Here is a 25711-nt window from a genome sequence, read left to right on the forward strand (position 1 = left end):
GTGCGGGAGACCTGCCCGATCTGGACCCTGACTGCCTAGGCCTGCCTCTCCAAGAAGGGGAAGGTTTGTAAGAGGTCTGAGGACCTCTATCCCTACGTTGTGCTTGGCCAGGTCCGGAAGATGTGGAAGTAGAGGACCAATTTGAGTTGAAGCAGAAAATAAATAAATAAATAAATAAATAAATCGGGACCGAGCCTGCTGCTGGTTCCGAAACGGCCAAAAGGATTTCTGTTGTGGAAGAAATTTACTCTTCCCTCCAGTGGCGTCGGAAATTCATTGGTCGAGCTTTTCGCCAAAAAGGCGACCGCTCTGATATGGAAGAGAAGTCAATGACTTTTTGGAAGCCGAATCCCCACACCAGTCCCTGAGCCATAAGGACCTCTGGATGGTGATGGCGTTTGCTGCTGCTTGCGAAGCACAGTTAGCCGCGTCCAGGGACGCAGTAACTACAAAATCTCCAGCTCTGGCTGAGTAGCGAGGTCTGCTATCTCGGGTTGGGGGGGGGGGGGGGAAATCGGTATCCAGCACCACTGCAGACAAGACCTCAGCCACCCACGTAGCAGCAAAGGATGGGAAGAGTGCAGCTGCTGAGGCTTCAAAAGCTGAACGAGCCATATTGTCGATCTGAAGATCAGTTGGGTTTTTAATAGAGGCGCCCTCCGAAGAGGATAAAATAGATTTAGTAGCCAGGCGTGATACCGGAGGATCTACTGGGGGAGATTGAGACTAGTCTTTTCTTAGATCCTGGGCAAAGGGATATTTTGATTCCATGGACTTCTGCCCTGTGAATCGTTTATCGGGACGGATCCTGTGAGATTCAACGATTTCCTTAAATTCGGGATGAGTAGCGAATACCTTGTGAGCTCGTTTGGTCCTCTTAAAGGACACGGCATGATCCGTTTTAGATAAAGGTTCCTCCTCAAGTTTCAAAGCCTTATTCACTGACTCAGAGAATCGAGAGTCTCCTGATCATGATGAAATTCCTGATCTAGGGACGTGTCAGAATCGTCCTCTGAAACAGGTTCTCTGCTAGCTCCAATGGAAGGGGAGCGAGAAATGGAGCTCTCAGAACCCGAAACCCGGTGATGGTCTGGGGATATGGCATGAGACCTTTTTCTGGAAGGGCGAGAGCCCTTTGGCAAGGTACGACCCCTAGAGTACGAGGGGTTTTGAGGATCGGAAGCGTTGTCTGTAAGAGTGCCCTGGTTAGAGGAGGGGTCTCGGAACGATTCTAACGCTTTTCCAGGGATGCCATAGACCGGGTAAGGGAGGTAGCCCACTCAGGGGGACCAGGCTCACTAGGTTCGGTATCAGTAACAGGTGGTTCCTGAATGGTCACCGGCTCACAAGCCGTGCACAATGCAGTATTGTGACCCTGGGGTAATGAGACCCTACAAGAGGTACATGCAGCGAAGAATGCAGTGTGGGTTTTCCCAGACTTTTTGCGTGGCTAAGAATTCCGGCCTGTATGAAGGGGAAAAGCCTGGGACTAAATTTTAAAAACTTGCGGTTTGCAGCGTCGCGACCGCTATTAGTGCCCCTGAACCGCGCTCCTTCATAAAAACGCCGCACTGTGCACTGCCCACGGACCCGGGCTCTATGCGGACCCTCAATACCCCGGGAACCAGGACCCGCCAGCGCCTCGGCCCCCGCAGTGTACTCACGGTAGATGCGATGGGCCGGTGCTCAATCCACCGTCGCCATAGGGAGGGGGTGGAGAGCTTCTGCCGCCTTGCGTCATCCGCTATATCAGTGGTGATGCAGTGGGGGGCTGCACGGACACCATACATAATATGTCCGGCTATGCACCTGGCTCCAGGAGAGGTAGATGGAGGGCTACTCCATGTGGTCGCCTGCTATGGAAGGGGGAGATCGGAACGCGAAGGAACCGTCGCCCGTAAGGTGAGCTCAGGGCTGGCATCCAATGTTGCAGGAAAAAATACGGGAGGAACGCTCCACGTACTTGCCTATTGATGATTCGGGGGAGATCGGAACCTAGAAAGGATCCGTCACCCCCATTCGCTCCGTTTAGGGAAAAAATAGAACAAAAAAATAAAAAATTAAAATAAAAACAGTGGGGTCTGAAACAGACCCAAGTGCCTCCTACAGACACTAAGCAAGAACTGGTTAGCTAAGAGCCAGCAGGAGGGTGTATACTGCAGGGAAGGAACTATTCTTTCTGTATTACTTAGTGTCCTCCTAGTGGCAGCAGCAGAACACCCCATGGACCTGTGTCCCCAAATGAGGCGTAGGAGAAATAATGTGTGTGTGTGTATTTGAAAGTATGTGCAATGTGAACTCACCTTGGCATTGGCATAGCCAAGCTTGATGGTAATGTTCCTCTCAAGTTCATTCTTAAACCGGACAGTGTGCACACCAGAAATGGCTTTCACTACGGTGGACTTACCATGGGCTACATGACCAATGGTACCTAGAACAGGAAAACTGACCAATAAGGTAATGTATCACAAATCAAATTAAAAATTATATCAACAATATTCTAAAAATTCTCCAATAGAACATTTTATTATTATGCCCAGAAAAGGGTGTAGCAGCAACTCAAATAGAAGCTTAAACAAAGATACCAGAGACCATGCAACGTAACGTAATAAAAGTGGAAAATTCTATTGAAAAACATTGAAAAGCACCAAATGCATAACCAATGGGCCAAAAAAAAAAAAAAAATCAAAGAAAAACAGTGACCCAGAAATAATGGTGCTATGGGAACTGCTAATATGGTAATAACCAGTGAAGGATTTGCAAAGTATTCCCTATTAATTCGTGAAAATCATGGCTATCCTATAGCAAAATATCTAAATAATGATCAATTTGAGAAAAATCCACACATGGTGTGTCAGAAATATAACAACTGTCTGCATGGAACCAGATCCTTAGTGGCGCCCCCTGAGGAAGTAACAGCCAGCGAAACGTACATTGGGGATAGCGGGCCGATGTGCTGCTACAACCACAATGATGGGTATTTGCTCCTTTGCTTACTAACCTCTTTTTAACACTATCCTCTCTGTATTTAAGATATCATTCAGTGCATGTTTAGGACATTTATCCACCCATGGTCTTGTCTGTCAGTAACCTGTCAACCCATTTATATGTATGGAATGAAACTGGATCATGCCACAGAGCATAAATAACCTAAGATCTGGTTCCATGCAGACACATACAGTTATATGAAAAAGTTTGTGCAACCCTATTAATCTTGAGCTTAATGTTTTATAAAAATTGTTGTTGTTTTTTGCAACAGCTATTTCATTTTCATATATCTAATAACTGTTGGACACAGTAATGTTTCTGCCTTTAAATGAGGTTTATTGTACTAACAGAAAATGTGCAATCTGCATTCAAACAAACTTTGACAGGTGCATAAGTATGGGCACCCCACCAGAAAAGTGACATTAATATTTAGTAGATCCTCCTTTTGCAAAAATAACAGCCTCTAGTCGCTTCCTGTAGCTTTTAATGAGTTCCTGGATGAAGGTATTTTTGACCATTCCGTTTTACAAAACAATTCCAGTTCAGTTAAGTTTGATGGTCGCCGAGCATGGACAGTCCTCTTCAAATGATCCCACAGATGTTCAATGATATTCAGGTCTGGGGACTGGGATGGCCATTCCAGAACAGTGTAATTGTTCCTCTGCATGAATGCCTGAGTAGATTTGGAGCGGTGTTTTGGATCATTGTCTTGCTGAAAGATCCATCCCCTGTGTAACTTCAACTTTGTCACCGATTCATGAACATTATTGTCAAGAATCTGCTGATACTAAGAGGAATCCATGCGTCCCTCAACTTTAACAAGATTCCCGGTGCCGGCATTGGCCACACAGCCCCAAAGCATGATGGAACCTCCACCAAATTTTACTGTGGGTAGCAAGTGTTTTCTTGGAATGCTGTGTTTTTTGGCCGCCATGCATAACGCCTTTTTGTATGACCAAACAACTCAATCTTGGTTTCATCAGTTCACAGGACCTTCTTCCAAAAATAAATTGGCTTCTCCAAATGTGCTTTTGCATACCTCAGCCGACTCTGTTTGTGGCGTGCTTGCAGAAACGGCTTCTTTCGCATCACTCTCCCATACAACTTCTCCTTGTGCAAAGTGCGTTGTATAGTTGACCGATGCACAGTGACACCATCTGCAGCAAGTTGATGCTGCAGCTCTCTGGAGGTGGTCTGAGGATTGTCCTTGACTGATCTCACCATTCTTCTTCTCTGCCTTTCTGATGTTTTTCTTGGCCTGCCACTTCTGGCCTTAACAAGAACTGTACCTGTGTTCTTCCATTTCCTTACTATGTTCCTCACAGTGGAAATTGACAGGTTAAATCTCTGAGACAGCTTTTTGTATCCTTCCCCTGAACAATTATGTTGAATAATCTTTGTTTTCAGATCATTAGACAGTTGTTTTGAGGAGCCCATGATACCACTCTTCAGAGGAGATTCAAACAGGAGAACTACTTGCAAGTGGCCACTTTAAGTAGCTTTTCTCATGATTGCATACACCTGGCTATGAAGTTCAAAGCTCAATGAGGTTAGAAAACCAAAAAAAGTGCTCTAGTAAGTCAGTAAAAAGTAGGTAGGAGTATTTAAAACAAGAAAATGATAAGGGTGCCCATACTTCTGCACCTGTCAAATTTTGTTTAAATGCAGATTGCACATTCTCTGTTAGTACAATAAACCTCATTTCAAGGCAGAAACATTACTGTTTCCAACAGTTATTAGATATATGTTATAAAACATTAAGCTTAAGATTAATAGGGGTGCCCAAACTTTTTCATATAACTGTATATTATATTTCTTACACACCTTGTATGGATTTTTATCCTTAAATTGATCATGATAATGTGTGTAAATTGTAAAGCGCTGCGGAATATGTTAGCGCTATATAAAAATAAAGATTATTATTATTTATTATTATCATTATTTTGATCTTTTTCAATAGGATAGCTATGATTTACACTAATTAATAGGGAATAATTTACAGATACTCCATTGGTTATCAACATATTAGCAGTGCAGTGACAATGCCCCATATTTCTGGGTCACTGTCACTGTTTTACTTCGATTTTTTGCCCATTGTTTATGTATTTTGTGCTTGTCAATGTTTTTCAGTAACAATATACGCTTTTATTGTTAAGTAGCCTGGACTCTGGTTTCTCTTTTTTTGATTTGTAAAAATATAATAACATTTACTATACTAAAATGGCTCATGTTTTTCTTCAGCCACTGGGGGCTGCCACTTTTATTTTCTGGTGTGTAAGTGTCAGAGAACAACACGCACCGCAGATACGGCAGCCTTAGTGCATAGGAGAGGGTGGTGAGACACTGATCGCGTCTCCTATACTACGGCCGGATCAGTCGCGTACGTCCCTGGCATGCGCAGTTCACAATTCTGAGGGGAGCTGGGCTACATTTTATTGTACTGGACATAGACAGGATCAGGTTGCAGATTTTACCTATGTTAATTGTGGCTTGTCTGCTGATGATTTCTGGAGAAAGTGGCGTCAACTTGGTGACATCCTGTCAAACAAAAAAAAATAGAAAGCATTTAGAAGACAGATATTTCATGAATATTTTATAATGCACACACACAGCTCTGGCAAAAATCAAGAGACCACTGCAAATGTTCAGTTTGTCTAATTTTTCTCTTTAGGTATAGTTTTGAGTCAAATGTAAATTGTTCTCTTATTCTATAAACTTCTGACATGTCTCCGAATTTCCAAGCAATAAATTAAGAATTATTTTTCTGACAAAGAAAAATGGTCAAAAAAAAAAAAAAAACCCCAGTGCTTTCAGACCTCAAATAATGCAAGGAAAGCAAGAAGTTTATAATCATTTAGAAACAATACTAATGTTTTAACTCAGGAAGAGTTCAGAAATCAATATTGTGTGGAATAACCATGATTTTTAATCACAGCTTTCATGCGTCTTGGCATGCTTTCCACCAGTCTTCCACACTGCTTCTGGTACAAAAATGTAAGCAGTTCTTGGTTTGATGGCTTGTGACTATCCATCATCCTCTTGATTACATTCCAGAGGTTTTCAATGGAGTTCAGGTCTGGAGATTGGGCTGCCCATGACAGGGTTTTGACTTGGTGGTCTCTTAATTTTTGCCACAGCTGTAAAAAAACACGGACATGTGAACAGCTCGATGGATTATAATGGGAAGGTGTTCTATCTGAAAATGCAATGCTAAGACATGTACATAAAAACAGATGTCTGAATGAGGCCAAGGGTTAGGAATGCTTCTCTACCAGGTTTCCAGCTGTCAGAGAAATAATCCACACCAGCAAGGTTTTCTTATCAGCTGATGCCAGTGATACACACAGCCAGCAAAGATTTTCTTCTGTAGGAGAGCTGCATGGGAAGTGCAGGATTATATAGTGGCCATGTACAAAGATGTCCATGTAAAACGGGGATGGCTTGTGTCCGCTAGAACTGGAGCTGCTCTCAATACGACTAGGTCAAGCTCGGCGGATAGTCTCAAGTATTGGATTCTCTGTATTATGTCAATATGCGATAACAGAGCATAAAAACAACACGCTAACCTGCTATTAGATATTAATTGGCATATAGCGGGTACAAGTAGGGCACATGACGTCAGTTGTCTACACAACATAGAGAGCACTTTAGCTCCAGACTTCTCATAGAGCATACATTGGCATACACATGTTTTCAGAATTCAAAAAATATATTAAGTAAAAGCTTTTCATGCCGCCATACAAAAAGTAGAGTGCGACTGTCCTTAAACATATATATCGGCTTCACAATGTCAACATTTTAGGGGATGGGGTGTGGAATCGGGTTGGGAGCGGACACCCTGCAGTCTGAGGAAATTGATTGGGTCAAGGGTACTGAGTGAAGGTTTGGAGGGTGGGCATTTCCGAGAGAAGGGTACTAAATTCTGCACTATTAGGCTTATCCATAAGGTTTGGGACAAAGTTAAAGGAATTAGGGGTGTGAGGGCACTTACTAGGTTTTCGCCCATATGGAATAATTGTCTCTTGCAGGAGTTTAGACAGATGGAGGGATTCCATGTTTGGAAGGGAGCGGGAATCTCTCGGATAAGCCAAGTCTTGCACCAAGGTAGAATTAAGAACTTCGAGACATTGCAGGAGGAATTTCGGCTGCCAAGCTCTGAACTGTACCAATATAACCGCATCTCTCATGCATATCGGGCACAATGTAAGAGGGGGCCTATGGAGATCCAGGTGGATCTAATGCTAGATTTTATCCTCATGGGAGAAGGCACGAAGAGGGTGATCTCAGGAATATATGAATTCCTTCTATTTTCCTTTTTAGAGGGGCACCCTATCAGAGCCAGGGCGAAGTGGGAGGCAGACTTGGGGGCAATTGACGGCGATCAGTGGGATTCAATATTGGAATAAGTGCCCAGGATCTCGATGAGTGAGCCTGGGAGGCTGTCACAGCTGTTGGTCATTCATAGGGCTTATAGAACTCCGGACATGTTGTATAAAGCTGGTCTAAGACCTAACTCCGAATGCCCTAGGTGCTCGCAGTCCGAGGCGGGTATCCTCCATATGATGTGGCAGTGCCCCAGGTTGTCCTCGTTTTGGATCGTGGTGCTAAATAAAGTGGGACTAACATACAAATGTTCGATACCACGGGATCCTCTGGTATGCGTATTGGGTTACGTGGAGGAGATTGTAACTGATAACTCGTACAAAACAGTTATTGCGAGATTGCTGTTTATTGCTCGAAAGTTGATCGCTAAGTTCTGGATAAGGGTAGAGCCACCAACGAGAAGAGATTTCATGACGCAAGTGGACTATATTGTGGCATTGGAGAAGAGCATTTATTCTAAAAGAAACAAGATGGACCTTTTCAACAAGTTGTGGAATCCTTGGCTCCACAAATAAAAATATTTGATTAAAAAAAAAGAGGACTACTGTGTACTTAGAGGTTTTCCCACAAACAATGTACAGATAAAAGGTTTAAAAAAAAAAAAACAGGCAGAGAATTTTTTTCCTTCACAGAAATAATCAGCTGGTATCCCATAGTATGCTGTTCTGTCTGTATATGCTCTTTTTCGTCCTCCCCTGCCCAGGAGATGTGGTATTATCAGACCATTTCTCTGTACGGTCACACACAGCAATTACACAGTACACAGCAGGGGCACATTTATAAGATTATCTCAGCACAGGAACATTTTTCTTAACACCTCCAATTGTGGAAATTATTATTCCAAGGTCTGTTGCATAAAATGTACTTCGTGAGAAATCCCCTTTAAGTATACAGTAGTCCTCTTTACATAGAACACACGTGAACAAGCCAATAGTCACACTGGATCTGTAATCACAGTGACACCAATCATGCATCCACAGAGATTGCGGCTTTAAGTCTCCTCATCTCTGCATGCTTAGCATGTCAATCTCCGCAAGGAGAAGCGATACTTCTTGGATATCGGTCCGACGCCTCTCACACAGCCAAACCAGATCTCCACTTTGCATTGACGAGGGGCAGTACCCCGAAACACAGTGTCTGCAAATTGAGATTCTGGTTTGGCTTTTATCCTAAAGGTACCGTCACATTAAGCGACGCTGCAGCGATCTAGACAACGATCCCGATCGCTGCAGCGTCGCTGGAGAGCTGTCACACAGACAGCTCTCCAGCGACCAACGATGCCGAAGTCCCCGGGTAACCAGGGTAAAAATCGGGTTACTAAGCGCAGGGCCGCGCTTAGTAACCCGATGTTTACCCTGGTTACCAGCGTAAACGTAAAAAAAACCCAAACACTACATACTTACATTCCGGCGTCTGTCCTCTCCAGCGCTGTGCTTCTCTGCACTAAGCGCCGGCCGGAAAGCAGAGCACAGCGGTGACGTCACCGCTGTGCTTTCCGGCCGCTGCGCTTACACAGTGCAGAGAAGCAGAGCGCCGGAGAGGACAGACACCGGAATGTAAGTATGTAGTGTTTGTTTTTTTTTACATTTACACTGGTAACTAGGGTAAACATCGGGTTACTAAGCACGGCCCTGCGCTTAGTAACCCGATGTTTACTCTGGTTACCAGTGAAGACATTGCTGAATCGGCATCACACACGCCGATTCAGCGATGTCTGCGGGAGTCCTGCGACTAAATAAAGTTCGGACTTTCTGCTCCGACCAATGATGGCACAGCAGGATTCTGATCGCTGCTGCCTGTCAAACTGAACGATATCGCTCTCCAGGACGCTGCAACGTCACGGATCGCTAGCGATATCGTTCAGTGTGAAGGTACCTTAAGTCATATGTCAAGGCTCATTCAAGGGTCGACATTGACCTGTAGGATTGCTACCTTCCAATAGGTGGCACTAGAGTTATAGTTTTCTTCCTCTGAAGAGACAATTTGCATAATTAGCATATTTCCCAGAGGAGCATTGCGGCTTTAAATCTCCACATCGCGGCATGGTTAGCATGTCAATCTCCGCAAGGAGAAGCGATACTTCTTGGATATCCATAGGGACACAAAATTATTCGAGCGCGACCAAGAAACTCGGACAACACGACGTCACTAATGAGTGTTGATCATTGATATCAGATTTGTGGAGGGCCCAACACCAGGTCTCGGACTGGTTAGGTGTATGGAGCCTGAACAGCACGGCCCCGTACACTGTGTATGAGCTGTTTCTCTGTGCCCGGCTTCTCCGCTCCTATTCATGAGCCCTGCAGCGGCAGTACATTGGGTGAATGGTGAGCGGCACAAAGTATTACTATTGAGCCTGTGCACACCGAGTATGCAAGAGCTGCTCACTTCAAAGCAGTAGTTTGTCGGATCTGGGGGGTCTCTGGAGCCAGTCCTCCATTGATCGGAGGCTACTTGCAGTATCTGTAAGATTTGATATATATGTTTTTTTTTTATAAAACAGTAAGAAAAATATATGTAGATTACATTGCTGTAAACAGTACATACATATGTTTTGCATTTTCAATAAACTTTTTAATCCCAAACCAGCCTCCCTCCCCTTCCCTTCCCCCCACCCCCGGACACCCAACAAGAACCACTCCGATCCTCCCAAACGTCTATCCTTAACCAAGAACAAGAAGGTGTCATGTCAATACTGCTCCCACGGGGGCAGAGTACCCAAAAGCTAGAATACAGTCTCCAGATCACGTCGACTCGAGCCAAGGATTCCACAACTTGTTGAAAAGGTCCATCTTGTTTCTTTTAGAATAAATGCTCTTCTCCAATGCCACGATATAGTCCACTTGTGTCATGAAATCTCTTCTCGTTGGTGGCTCTACCCTTATCCAAAACTTAGCGATCAACTTTCGAGCAATAAACAGCAATCTTGCAATGACTGTTTTGTACGAGTTATCAGTTACAATCTCCTCTACGTAACCCAATATGCATACCAGAGGATCCCGTGGTATCGAACATTTGTATGTTGGTCCCACTTTATTTAGCACCACGATCCAAAACGAGGATAACCTGGGGCACTGCCACATCATATGGAGGATACCCGCCTCGGACTGCGAGCACCTAGGGCATTCGGAGTTAGGTCTTAGACCAGCTTTATACAACATGTCCGGAGTTCTATAAGCCCTATGAATGACCAACAGCTGTGACAGCCTCCCAGGCTCACTCATCGAGATCCTGGGCACGTATTCCAATATTGAGTCCCACTGATCGCCGTCAATCACCCCCAGGTCTGCCTCCCACTTTGCTCTAGCTCTGATAGGGTGCCCCTCTAAAAAGGAAAATAGAAGAAATTCATATATTCCTGAGATCACCCCCTTCGTGCCTTCCCCTATGAGGATAAAATCTAGCATTAGATCCACTTGGATCTCCATAGGCCCCTTCTTACATTGTGCCCGATATGCATGAGAGATGCGGTTGTATTGGTACAATTCAGAGCTTGGCAGCTGAAATTCCTCCTGTAGTGTTTCAAAATTCTTAATTCTACCTTGGTGCAAAACTTGGCTTATCCGAGAGATTCCCGCTCCCTTCCAAACATGGAATCCCTCCATCTGTCTAAACTCCTGCAAGAGACAATTATTCCATATGGGCGAAAAACTAGTAAGTGCCCTCACACCCCTAATTCCTTTAACTTTGTCCCAAACCTTATGGATGAGCCTAACAGTGCAAAATTTAGTCCCCTTCTCTCGAAAATGCCCACCCTCCAAACCCTCAACTAGTACCCTTGACCCAATCAGTTTCCTCAGACTGCAGGGTGTAAGCTCCCAACCCGATTCCACACCCCATCCCCTAAAATGCTGACATTGTGAAGCCAAAAAATATAACCATGGGTTGGGCAGTGCCACTCCCCCCTCCGTCTTTGGTCTTTGTAGGATTTCCTGTTTAAATCTAGGACTTTTCCCTCCCCAAATCAGCTCGCCAAGTAGAGATCTAATCCTCCGAAATCTATTCTGCGATATCCATATAGGGGAGTTGTTCAGCACGTAGAGAAGTTGCGGCATCACAATCATCTTTATTAGATTTATTCTACCAATGACCGATAAGTGTAACTTTTTCCACGCCTGAACCTTAATACGTATCTTCCGCAATAGTGGCGCCAAATTTAGTTCCTCAAAACTCGTCAGAGGCAACGCAATCTGAATCCCCAAATATTTAAATTTATCCACCAACCTCAACTTTGCATGAGATTCCCTCATAGCACTATTCTCATAATCCCCATCTACTAACATCATATTGGACTTTTCCCAATTGATTCTCAGGCCAGAGTAGCTCCCAAATTCTTCAATAATGGCCTCCGCCCCTGTCAGGGACTCCCCCGAATCCTCCAAGAAGAGCAAAATATCATCTGCGTATAACGCTACCTTCTCTTCCGAATCCCCATACATAAATCCCCTCACCTCCCGGGAGCCTCTAATTTTTGCAGCAAGGGGTTCCACCGCCAGGGCAAAAAGCAGTGGGGACAAAGGACAGCCCTGTCTAGTCCCCCTAGACAAAGAGAAAGTCTCAGAGAGGACACACAGTAGTCCTCTTAACATTATCAAAATAAATAGATCACACGCGAACAGGCCAATACAGCCCCACTGGATCTGTAATCATAGGGACATCACGGAGACCCTGCTGCTCCGCACTTTCGCTGTTTGTCAGCAGCATCTCATAGTGGTCAGAAAACGAAGGGTACCGTCACACTATACGATTTACCAACGATCACGACCAGCGATACGACCTGGCCGTGACCGTTGGTAAGTCGTAGTGTGGTCGCTGGAGAGCTGTCACACAGACAGCTCTCCAGCGACCAACGATGCCGAGGTCCCCGGGTAACCAGGGTAAACATCGGGTTACTAAGCGCAGGACCGCGCTTAGTAACCCGATGTTTACCATGGTTACCAGCGTAAAAAAAAACAAAACAAAACAGTACATACTTACATTCCGGTGTCTGTCCCTTGCCGTCTGCTTCCCGGCCGTAAAGTGAAAGCACAGCACAGCGGTGACGTCACTGCTGTGCTCTGCTTTCACTTTACGGCCGGCAGTCAGTGAGTGCGGGAAGCAGACGGCAAGGGACCTGACGGACACCGGAATGTAAGTATGTACTGTTTTTTTTTTTTTTCACATTTACGCTGGTAACCAGGGTAAACATCAGGTTACTAAGCGCGGTCCTGCGCTTAGTAACCCGATGTTTACCCTGGTTACAAGCGAACGCATCGCTAGATCGGTGTCACACACACCGATCTAGCGATGACAGCGGGAGATCCAGCGACGAAAGAATGTTCCAAACGATCTGCTACGACGTACGATTCTCAGCAGGATCCCTGATCGCTGCTGCGTGTCAGACACAGCGATATCGTAACGATATCGCTGGAACGTCACGAATCGTACCGACAAAAGTGCCACTGTGTGACGGTACCCTAATGAACATCAGTGAAGCCAATGTGATTATATCTGCAATCTGACAGATTGTAACCGGAGCTGTGGAGTCCCAAGAGGTAGAAATGGGCGACTCCAACAGGAAATATGATCATGTATCACTAGTAGAATTCACAGCTTTCTGCACATCTACTTTCATAGGACTTTATACCTACTCCATGAAGGAGTCAGAGTCGCAAGTTGGTTTAGGCCGGGTGCCCACGATCCAGAACTGGCAGCGATTTGGAAGCAGCGAACATGTTTAGGTCTATTGAACGCAGGTAAAGCCGCATGTGATCACTGAACTATGTGGATTGACAGCGTCCAATACATTCTAAGGGTGATAATTCTCTTGTGAAGACTCACGCCTCTGCAAAAGAAACATGCTGCAGTCTGCAAAAAGACACCGCATGCCCGTCTCCGCAGGTGATCCAGGGGCATTTGTGGACACATAGTGAACATGGGATTTCTTAAAATCCCATCCACTATGCTGTAACATCTGGACGCTGCAGGTTTGATGTTTCATAAGTACACAGCGTCAAACCCACAGTGTTTGCTGATCATGTGCACATACCCTTAGGGTACCGTCACACTATACGATTTACCTACGATCACGACCAGCGATATGACCTGGCCGTGATCGTAGGTAAATCGTAGTGTGGTCGCTGGGGAGCTGTCACACAGACCGCTCTCCAGCGACCAAGATGCCGAGGTCCCTGGGTAACCAGGGTAAACATCGGGTAACTAAGCGCAGGACCGCGCTTAGTTACCCGATGTTTACCCTGGTTACAAGCGTTAAACTAAAAAAAAAACAAACAGCACATACTTACATTCTGGTGTCCGTCAGGTCCCTTGCAGTCTGCTTCCCGCACTCAGTGACTGCCGGCCGTAAAGTGAAAGCACAGCCGCTGTGCTCTGCTTTCACTTTACGGCCGGCAGTCACAGTGCTGGAAGCAGACTGCAAGGGACCTGACGGACACCAGAATGTAAGTATGTGCTGTTTTTTTTTTTTTAGTTTAACGCTTGTAACCAGGGTAAACATCGGGTAACTAAGCGCGGTCCTGCGCTTAGTTACCCGATGTTTACCCTGGTTACAAGCGAACGCATCGCTGGATCGCATCGCTAGATCACTAGATCGGTGTCACACACACCGATCTAGCGATGACAGCGGGAGATCCAGCGATGAAAGAAAGTTCTAAACGATCTGCTACGATGTACGATTCTCAGCAGGATCCCTGATCGCTGCTGCGTGTCAGACACAGCGATATCGTAACGATATCGCTGGAACGTCACGAATCGTACCGTCGTAGCGATCGAAATGTTATAGTGTGACGGTACCCTTACAGTCTCCATGGCGCTGATTGTATCACACTATTGAACCTTTAACGAGCCTTCCAAAAAAAGCTCATTCTCAATTTGCAGAGTGTTTGGAGGCATTGCCCCACATCAGTGCAAAGTGTGAGATCTGGTTTGGCGGAATGCGAGGCTTAGACAGATCTAGGGGGGCACCTTATCTCCTCACAGAGAGTGACACATTAGGCCACTGGGGCAGAGGAGTATGGCTAGGTTCACATTGCGTTAGGGCAGTCCGTTTAGCGCACAGCGCTAAACCAATGTCCCAAAAGGGATCGCGTTTGCAGATCCCGCTAGTGCAGATGCCCGATCTGCGCTAGCGAGGAATGGACCGCGAACGCTGCAAGCAGCGTTCAAGGTCCGTCACTCAAGTGACGGCACATCGCTAGCGCTATGCCGCGGTGTAACGTAGTACGTTAAACAGGTTCACATAACGCAATGTGACCGTAGCCTAAGTGATGAAAACAGATCTATGGAGCCTCTGACAGAACTATCCATCAGCCCGGCTCTGTAACATGGCGCCTGCAGGTTGCTCGCACTCTCCATGGTGATCGCTGCTCTCCTTTCATTAGCAGAATATGGGGTCTCCCGGCCATAGCTGCCCCCACCGACACTCACTCCTGAGGCGGGAGCACAGCAGGAGCCGGTGACCGGGAGCCGCTCACACACAGCGGCTGTGCCCGGGCCTGCGGTGCGGACCACGGCAGCACACGCGGCAGCAGATAAGCCCAGCCGGCACGCTGCGCTCATGTGTCCCCTCCCTGCACGGCCCCGGCTCCCTCCTCACTGCCGCACACTCCGGCAGCAGCTCTCGGGGATTGTTCGAGGCCACAATAAAGAAGAACTCACCAGAGTAGTCAGATCCTGCTTAGATAAATGCGGCTGTCCCAGAGTCACTCCCGGCTCGTCACCCGCCATCTTGCTGAAGAGGACGTCACTGGCAGACTACAGGCAATCCCAGCATGCGCACGGAAACCACTTCCGGTCCAGATTGCGTTCCACACCTCCACATCATTTTGGGAGCAACGCCCCTTCTGGCCAAAGGTTAGTAAGTGATTGGTGCACGGACGGTGATGTCATGATTTAGGGGCGGGGATATAGAGGTTACACTCCTGGTATAGCTTTAGAGCTGCGCTGTGTGGGTTACTTGCTCTGCTCATTCATCCGGACGTTCTCACAGTGCAGTCATCTGCGGGGGTCGTGAAATGGGGCAACCGGAAGTAGTTAATGGTTCGGTCTGAAGCCTGCACAGCAGAGCAGCCGCACACCGACACTGCAGATGATGCAATCCGACCACCGACACTGCAGATGATGCAATCCGACCACCGACACTGCAGATGATGCAATCCGACCACCAACACGGAGCGCAGCTCGGATCTAATTACCTGCAAACACAGCCATGGGCGAAATGTAGGGAATCCCAGTAACGGGCTGCTAGAGCTGCTGTGTATTGTAAGGCTACGTTCACATTAGCGTTTCCCGATGCATCGTCGGGAAACGCTGCGGCGACGCATGCGTCATGCGCCCCTATATTTAACATGGGGGGCGCATGGACATGCGTTGTGCTGCGTTGTGCGACGCATGCGTTTTTTTTGCTGCAAGCGTCGGGCGCAGAAAACGCAACAAGTTGCATTTTTTCTGCGTCCAAATTTCGGCAAAAAAGGACGCATGAGTCGCAAAACGCAGCGTTTTTGCGTGCGTTTTGGCGCGTTTTTATTTGCGTTGTGCGTTACGTCGCCGACGCAGCGGCGCACAATGCAAATGTGAACGTAGCCTAACAGCTTATAGTATTAGGGTATGTGCACACGTCAGGATTTCTTGCAGAAATTTTCCTGACAAAAACTGGACATTTCTGCCAGAAATCCGCATGCGTTTTTACCGCGATTTTGATGTTTTTTGTGCGTTTTTTCCCAAATGCATAGAATTGCGGGAAAAACACAAAAAATCCGCAAAAATAATGAACATGCTCATTTTTTTACCGCGATGCGTTTTTTTTCGCGGAAAAAAACGCATCCATGTGCACAAAACATACAGAATGCATTCGAAATGATAGAATGCATAATGTATGCGTTTTTAATGAGTTTTTATAGCGTTTTTTGCGCGAAAAAATCTGAACGTGTGCACATGGCCTCAGGGTATTTTCCCATGGTCAGGAATGGCTCAGGATTTGACGCAGATAAAAATCGGCATATGAGGTCACTGGCAGGTCACCCGTGTTTTTGATGCATTTTTCATGCGTTTTTTGTCACTTGAAATAAAGCTAATTGAAAGATGGCTTCTGGGAAGGAAAACGAGATTTCCTGTTTGCAGATATATATGTTCCCACGGTCAGTAAACGCTGCGGGTTGGACGCTGTGTACATCTGCAGCATCAAGCTGTTACAGCATAGTGGATGGGATTTCAAGAAATCCCATACCCACTATGCATGCACCGATGCCCCTGGCTCACCCGCAGTGACGGACATGTGACACGTCTTTCCAGACTGCAGCATGTCATCTTATGTAGTGGAGACACTCAGTCTCCGCTGTGTTAATTACCCATACACTTTCATTAAATGCGGTAAAACTGCATTATCTTCCTAATCACATCCGTAAGTGTGGGAACGCAGCTTACTATGCATGTGTATTAATTTAAATAAAGGTGAATCCTGTGACACATCCGGACATATATGACACAGAAAGTGGAGGAAAGCAAAGAGAGCGGTCCCTTCCTTTTTAATAATTAAAAAAAAAAAAAAAAAATTGTGCAGGGTATATATGTTAACCAGCCAGAGTGAAGCAGATTACTTGGACTGGTATTCCAGGCTGGTGAGGATCCAATATCCATGAACCTTACCAGCCTGGATCCTTTCTCCCGGTTCAATGGTTATTAGTGACTACTGATGCCAGTCTTCTTCTCCCGATCATTGTTTTGGGGATCCGAACGGTACAGCTAGTCCTACAACAGGTCCACTGCCCTCTGGCGGGTCACCCCATCGAAATTCAATCGGATAATGCCACGGCTGTGCCATACGTCAATCATTTAACAGGTACCCACGGTCAGGCGCCATGGCCGAGGTACCTCACATTCTCTGATGGGCCGAGATCTAGCATTCGGTGATCTCGGCAGTACACATCCCAGGAGTAGAACTCTGGGTGGCAGACTTCTTCAGTTGTCAGGGTTACGCCTCAAGTAAGTGGGAACTTCACCCGGAAGTCTTCCATCAGATCTGCCTTCACTGGAGCACTCCAGATGTAGATCGGATGGTGTCCAGACTGAACGCCAATGTACTCGAGTTCATGGTTCGGCCTCGGGATCCAAAAGCCATTGCAGTGCATGCTCTGGTTCTTCCGTGGTACCAGTTTCCATAACCCCTCTCCCATTACTTTGGAGAGCCTTTCGGAAGCAGGAAGGGCCCCAGTGATCCTGCGATATCTGCACTGACCACGTCAGGTTTTTCGTTTGCAGAGCTAGTACTTTTCCATCTTATGGCAACAAAACTGCAAGTAGGGAATTTCTTGCAGGGAGTTTTCACATGTGGTTCTTCCCTATCGCATACCGTTAGATCTTTGGGTCCTTAATGGTCCTGGGAGTCTTAGGGTACCGTCACACTATAACATTTCGATCGCTACGACGGTACGATTCGTGACGTTCCAGCGATATCTTTACGATATCGCTGTGTCTGACACGCAGCAGCGATCAGGGATCCTGCTGAGAATCGTACGTCGTAGCAGATCGTTTAGAACTTTCTTTAATCGCTGGATCTCCCGCTGTCATCGCTAGATCGGTGTGTGTGACACCGATCTAGCGATCTACCGATGCGATCCAGCGATGCGTTCGCTTGTAACCAGGGTAAACATCGGGTAACTAAGTGCAGGACCGCGCTTAGTTACCCGATGTTTACCCTGGTTATAAGCGTTAAACTAAAAAAAAAACAAACAGCACATACTTACATTCTGGTGTCCGTCAGGTCCCTTGCCGTCTGCTTCCCGCACTGTGACTGCCGGCCGTAAAGTGAAAGCAGAGCACAGCGGCTGTGCTTTCACTTTCACTTTACGGCCGGCAGTCACTGAGTGCGGGAAGCAGACGGCAAGGGATCTGACGGACACCAGAATGTAAGTATGTGCTGTTTTTTTTTTTTTTAGTTTAACGCTTGTAACCAGGGTAAACATCGGGTAACTAAGCGCGGTCCTGCGCTTAGTTACCCGATGTTTACCCTGGTTACCCAGGGACCTCGGCATCGTTGGTTGCTGGAGAGCTGTCTGTGTGACAGCTCCCCAGCGACCACACTACGATTTACCTACGATCACGGCCAGGTCATATCGCTGGTCGTGATCGTAGGTAAATCGTATAGTGTGACGGTACCCTTACAGTAGACTCCTTTTGATCCGGACAGACTTTACTATCAGGGAAGGTCGCCCTTTTTTCTCTGCGATCTCATCCTGACGAGTCTTCGGAGCTAGTCACTCTGTTCTTTCAGACTTTTTTCATTATTACCATCAAGGCAAGGTTGTCCTCAGGCCATCCCCGTCCCTTGTTACCAAGGTGATATCGTATTCCCACTGTTACGAGGACATCGTTCTTCCCTCATCTCTTTCGGCACCAGTCCACAAAACGGAATGGATTCCCTATATTCTGGATGAAGCGAGTTCTCTGAGTAGGTACGTATAGAGGACGGCATCCTTCCGAAAGTTGGACACTTTATTTGGGCTTCCTCACGGTAAGAGGAAGGGTTTAGCCGTTTCATCGGCCATGTTAGCCTGGTGGATTCATTTCACCATCCAGGAGTCCTTCCGTGTTAGATGTCAGCCTATCTCCAACCCTATCATGGTTTCTTGGGTTCTAGGCAACAGGTGTCAGCAAAGCACGCCTGCAAGCTTGTGGGTTCGTACAGTCCGCATGCATTCTTGAAGCACTATAATTCCCAGACTTCCCCAGATGTGAGTCTGGGCAGGCAGACTCTGCAGGCCGTGGTGGTGCACTTGCAAGTAGCAGTTACTCAGGGTCTGATCTGATGTTGTCCCCACCCAGGGACTGCTTTGGGATGTCCCACGGTCTGTGTCCCCCAATGAGGGGAAGAAGAAATAGGGATTTTTGTGTACTCACCCTAAAATCCTTTTCTCCGAGCCAATCATTGGAGGACACAGTTCCCACTCTGTTATTAGCTTGTGCTTGTTTTATGATTTGACATGTTATACTCTGATATGTTGTTATTGATCTCCTACTGCTTTTGCACTGAACTGGTTCTCTGAGAGGCAGCAGGTAGGTGTATACTGCAGAGGAGGAGCTAACTTTCTTTGTATCACTTAGTGTCAGCCTCCTAGTGGCAGCAGCATACACCCACGGTCAGTGTCCCCCAATGAATGGCTCAGAGAAAAGGATTTTACGATGAGTACACAAAAATCGCTATTTCCCCCATCTACCAATTTCCTCTTGGGATCAGCCCACTTGTGTAGAGGTGCTCATACCCCACCCCCCATAAATACCTAACATAGTAACATAGTTAGCAAGGCCGACAAAAGACATTTGTCCATCCAGTTCAGCCTATATTCCGTCAGAATAAATCCCCAGATCTATATCCTTCTAAAGAACCTAATAACTGTAAGATACAATATTGTTATGCTCCAGGTAGACATCCAGGCCTCTCTTGAACCCCTCGACTGAGTGCGCCATCACCACCTCCTCAGGCAAGGAATTCCAGATTCTCACTGCCCGAACAGTAAAGAATCCTCTTCTATGTTGGTGGAAAAACCTTCTCTCCTCCAGACGCAGAGAATGCCCCCTTGTGACCGTTACCTTCATTGGTATAAATAGATCCTTGGAGAGATATTATATACCTATACATGGTTATCAGATCGCCCCTCAGTCATCCTTTTTCTAGATGAAGTAATCCTAATTTTGCTAATCTCTCTGGGTACTGTAGTTCCTCCATCCCCTTTATTAATTTTGTTGCCCTCTAGTTCCATTATATCCTTCCTGAGCACCGGTGCCCAAAACTTTACACAGTACTCCATGTGCAATCTAACTAGAGATTTGTACAGAGACAGTATAATGTTCCCAACATATGTATCAAGACCTCTTTTAATGCACCACATGATCCTGTTTGCCTTGGCAGCCGCTGCCTGTCACTGGCTGCTCCAGGTAAGTTTATCATTAACTAGGCTCCCCAAGTCCTTCTCCATGTCAGATTTACCCAGTGGTTTCCCATTCAGTGTGTAATGGCGATATTGATTCCTTCTTCCCATGTGTATAACCTTACATTTATCATTGTTAAACCGCATCTGCCACCTTTCAGCCCAAGTTTCCAACTTATCCAGATCCAGCTGTAGCAGAATGCTATCTTCTCTTGTATTGACTGCTTTACATAGTTTTGTATAATCTGCACATATTGATATTTTACTGTGTAAACCTTCTACCAGATTCTTAATAAATGTTGAGAATACATACCCCTGCGGTACCCCACTGGTCACAGGGACCCAGTTAGAGAATATATAATTTATAACCACCCTCTGGTTTCTATCACTAAGGCTTCTTTCACACTTCCATCTTGAGACGGCCGTCCTAATGCGTCAGCGCGATGTATCGACAGACGTTGTAAAAAGATTGGCAAACGGATGTAGCGCATCCAGTAACCTGACGGATGCTTCGAATTTGGTAGTACCTGAATTTCAATGTATAAAATTCTAGAGAGGGAGAGAGATTTCCCTAACTAGAAAATCCTTCCAGGCATGCTCAGAATGAAAACACAGGATACGTCGCTTGATTCCTGTGTTTGATGGTCAGCGAGCGATTTTCCGACGTGCAGAAAAAACGTTCTTCTGAACGTTTTCTCTGCACGACAGACCGCTATTTACCGACGGATCCAGTGCACGACGGATGAAACGGCCATCTGCCACAATCCGTCGCTAATACAAGTCTATAGGAAAAAACAGGATCCTGCAGAAAAATATGCAGGATCCTGTTTTTTCAAAAATTGACAGATTTCGACGGGAGGAAAAAGACGGAAGTGTGAAAGAGGCCTACGCCAGTTACTTTCCCTTGTACACACATTTTCCCTCAGACCCAGCATTTTTATTTTGTGTACCAACCTCGTGTGGCACAGTATCAAACACTTTTGAAAAATCAAGATATACCACAATCAATGACTCACCTTGGTCCAGTCTATAGCTTACCGCTTCATAAAAACTGATTAGATTGGTTTGACAGGAGCGATTCCTCATAAACCCATGCTGATATGGAGTTAAACAGTTATTCTCATTGAGATAATCCAAAATAACATCCCTCAGAAACCCTTCAAATATTTTACCAACAATAGAGGTTAGACTTACTGGCCTATAATTTCCAGGTTCACTTTTAGAGCCCTTTTTGCATATTGGAACCACATTTGCTATGCGCCAGTCCTGTGGAACAGACCCCGTCGCGAGAGAGTCCCTAAATATAAGAAATAATGGTTTGTCTATTACATTACTTAGTTCTCTTAGTACTCGTGTAAGGATTCTGTACTTTCCTGGTGCCAGTTCGCCCTGATCCAAGATGGAGTCTTGGATCTCGCCCTGTCATGGAACTTCCTGTCTGTCCTGATTATTTAAGTCTGGGTCATGTGTGCTAAGGTGCCTGAGTATTTTGTGCTGCTGGCTGCTGAGCTTCTGCTGGTTTGCTGGTGAACTCTCTGCTTCTTCTGTTCACTACTCGGTGGTCTGCATTCAGCTACCTCTGGAACTTCTGCAATGGGCTGCGTACCTGTGGAAGTATCTTCCTTGTTTGCAAAACTTTTCCCAGTGTTGCGCCTCTTTGCACAACCACATCAGGTGAGCAAGATTCAAGTTGTGCTTGTCTCATCCAGGAATATTTACTCATTTACGCTTAGATGGCACTCTCTCTCTTTTTCCCTCATCCTCTTTCCCAGGACTGCATTCACACAACGCATCGTCTGTGAATTATTGGACTGCTACTAACAAGTACTGTGCACATGTGTGATCAAGTTTTGCTGGACTTCCTCATTTAAGTACTGTGTGCATTCGCACTAATAACCTTATCGGACTTCCTTATTTAAAGGGAACCTTTCACCCCGAAAATCGCGGGTGAGGTAAGCCCACCGGCATCAGGGGCTTATCTACAGCATTCTGTAATGCTGTAGATAAGCCCCCGATGTTACCTGAAAAAGGAGAAAAAGACGTTATATTATACTCACCCAGGGGCGGTCCCGCTGCTGGTCAGGTCGGATGGGCGTCTCCGGTCCGCTGCGGCGCCTCCTATCTTCTTTCCATGACGTCCTCTTCTGATCTTCAGCCACAGCTCCGGCGCAGGCGTACTTTGCTCTGCCCTGTTGAGGGCAGACAAAGTACTGCAGTGCGCAGGCGCCGGGCCTCTGACCTTTCCGGCGCCTGCGCACTGCAGTACTATCCTCTGCCCTCAAGAGGGCAGAGCAAAGTACACCTGCGCCGGAGCCGTGGCTGAAGATCAGAAGAGGACGTCATGGAAAGAAGATAGGAGGCGCCGCAGCGGACCGGAGACGCCCATCTGACCTGACCAGCAGCGGTCTTTTTCTCCTTTTTCAGGTAACATCGGGGGCTTATCTACAGCATTACAGAATGCTGTAGATAAGCCCCTGATGCCGGTGGGCTTACCTCACCCGCGATTTTCGGGGTGACAGGTTCCCTTTAAATATCTGTTCGCCTCTCCGTTTGCTGTGATTTACTATATTGTGCTGAGGACCTCGTCACTGTAGCACGAATATCTGTATTATGTTCGGTTTGCTATTACTTACTATATAGAGCTGATGACCTTGTTACAATTGCAGAAATATCTGTGTTTACGCTGTTTACATTTCTGTTTTAAGTAAAAATATTCTTTTCTGCAACTTTGTTCTTGGACTGGCTTTATCCCATGCTATTAGATTCCATAGTATCCATATAATTATTACAACTCGTGGGTGTATGCCATCCGGACCCGGAGATTTATCTATTTTAATCTTATTTAGCCGGTTTCGCACCTCTTCTTGGGTTAGATTGGTGGCCCTTAATATAGGGTTTTCTTTGTCTCTCAGCATTTCACCTAACATTTTATTTTCCACCGTGAACACGGTGAAGAAGGTGTTTAATATGTTAGCTTTTTCCTAGTCATCTACAGCCATTCTTTCCTCACTATTTTTTAAGGGGCCTACACTTTCACTTCTGATTCTTTTACTATTGATATAGTTGAAGAACAGTTTGGGATTAGTTTTACTCTCCTTAGCAATGTGCTTCTCTGTTTCCTTTTTGGCAGCTTTAGATAGTTTTTTTAGATAAAGTATTTTTCTCCCTATAGTTTTTTTAGAGCTTAAACGGTGCCTTCCTGCTTTAGTAGTTTAAATGCTATATTCAATTCAAAGTGTGGAAGAAGGTCACTGAATTTGTGACTCTGGGTAGCCTGTGATATTGTATATCAGGCAGACCCCCTACAGAGACTAACAAAGACACACATGACCCCTCCAGATGCAGGACAGGGAATGCTAATGGAGGCTTATATACATTATGGTCCATATTAAAACAGGAGAAAACACGAGCTATAGTAGGTAGGTGTAGGTACAACAACTAATTTTTATTCAAATTTCACATAAATAATGTTACACATATATATTATACAACACGATACATATAAAGTGATATGAGTACAAAGATTGAAAACTTCAGGGTAACCCCAGACCACCGAACCGGCCCTATCATATGCCTATGATTAACCCTTTAAAGTGCATGTGCATCGTACTCAGGCATAGACCGGGTTACCTACCACATGAGCCTGTATACTGGCATGCTATCGTAATCTCATATAAATAATACATAAATACTGAACCAGCACAGACTTACCGATGGTAGGGGTTGGAAAGTCAAGGGTGGGGTGTGTCGAAAAGCCCCCCGACGCGCGTTTCGCGTCCCTTCCTGGCCGCTTTGTCAAGGGAGTACTTGTTACCCCAACAACAGGACCCTTTATGGGTCGTAAGGTAGATCATATGTCCTATGTGTGCCAATCACAGTGGCGTAAGTCGGCGCATGCGCACCGCGAGTCGCAAGTCCCGGAAGTGCATCAGAGCGTCAAGCCATACTGCGCACGCGCGGGGACAAAAGAGGATCCCCGGGCGCGCGAGCAGGGCAGAGAGACGCGCGACGCACAGCCAGGAACCCCTACCGCGGCGCGCATGCGCACCACCACTGTGCCACCGATGAATACCACCATGTGTATATTTAGCTCATACTACCGCCCACGCACAAGCTCCCACCCTAGAGGGAACATATATATGGGACATCGACACAAGTATGTATCTATATCAGCAAGACAAAAAAGCAAACTCCACAGAACATGCATCATATAGTTAGTGCATTAGTATCAAAACATCACAAAGAGCATATTTATGTCTACTGATCAGAAAAATGTCCTCTACTTGTTCTCCCAGGTGGTTGCCTGCATGGTAAAGATGTCATATACTTGGGCAGGATTTAGTGTCCAACATTGGCACAAGGAATAAACATGGAGAAAGTCCATAACTTCAGAGGTCCTGCTGTGGGGTCACAAAGATAATAGTGAATAAACAATACAAAACAATAAATAAAAATAATATTTATAAAAACATTAAAGCTAAACACACCCCCAAGGATAAAAGCTGTGGGAAGCCGATAAGAAAGACAAGTACATACGAAATGTACTAAAGTCCATAAAACAAAGCTCAGGTCCCTAGAAAAGAGGAAAAGGACAGAGACTCATTGAGGCCCCTAGGAGTCAAAGTGTCGAGTGTGGTGATCCATTTGGCTTCAACTTGTGCCAAAACTCTCTTATAGTTCCCTCCCCTAATACCAAGATGAATTATATCTATCCCCCTCACTTGAAAAGATGTTGGATCACTGTTGTGATATTGTCTAAAGTGACGGGGGACCGTTTTGAGGAGGGTCACGTCGGTCGCTGTCCTGGCCGCGCAAATGTCCCGCACATGCTCGCGTACCCTAACTCTCAGTTCTCTGGACGTAAGTCCTACATAGATTTTCGAACATCCACAGGTGGCGTAATAGATCACATTTGTACTGCCACATGAGATCCTGTGTCTAATATCGAAAAAATTTTTGCCATCAGAACTGCAAAAAGTAGAGCAGCGCAGGACATTTGCGCAGGCAAGACAGCGACCACATGGTATAGAACCAGGTGTAGGACCTTTTGAGCCAAATGGATGTTTCACTGTTGGCGCATAATGACTCCTAACAAGAAGGTCCTTCAAATTTCTCGACCTCCTTGCGGTCATAAGAGGATAATCCCCCAAACAGGCTCCCAGAGAAGGCTCAGTACCCAAAATGGACCAGTGTTTAGAAAGGATCTGCCGCATATCCTCCCATCCATGGTTGAATGTAGATATGAACCGAATAGGTCCATAGCTACTACTTTTATTGGCTCGAGCTCTGGAATTACTAAGAAGGTCGCCGCGTGGAGTGGCCCGTGCCCTGCTATAACCTTTTTTAATACAGCGATTCGAATAACCGCGTGCCCTAAACCTAGATTTGAGCTCAGCGGCCTGTGTCTCGAATCTAGCATC

The 25711-nt window shown here is 46.0% G+C and overlaps 1 protein-coding gene across 1 annotated transcript in view; it reads right to left on the reverse strand.

Moving 5' to 3' along the window:
• Window positions 1-15165, reverse strand: part of EIF2S3 (eukaryotic translation initiation factor 2 subunit gamma) — a 58257-nt gene extending 43092 nt beyond the window's left edge. Inside the window, exons 1-3 of the mRNA XM_069761457.1 lie at window positions 15028-15165; window positions 5463-5526; window positions 2304-2431 (exon numbers count right to left, since the gene is read on the reverse strand). Of these exons, the coding sequence (XP_069617558.1) occupies window positions 2304-2431; window positions 5463-5526; window positions 15028-15096 (261 nt within the window). The 5' untranslated portion in view covers window positions 15097-15165. The remainder of the gene's footprint in view (window positions 1-2303; window positions 2432-5462; window positions 5527-15027) is intronic.
• Between the last annotated feature and the right edge of the window lie 10546 nt (window positions 15166-25711).

Source organism: Ranitomeya imitator, chromosome 3, assembly GCF_032444005.1.
Source record: "Ranitomeya imitator isolate aRanImi1 chromosome 3, aRanImi1.pri, whole genome shotgun sequence".
Classification (NCBI taxonomy): domain Eukaryota; kingdom Metazoa; phylum Chordata; class Amphibia; order Anura; family Dendrobatidae; genus Ranitomeya; species Ranitomeya imitator.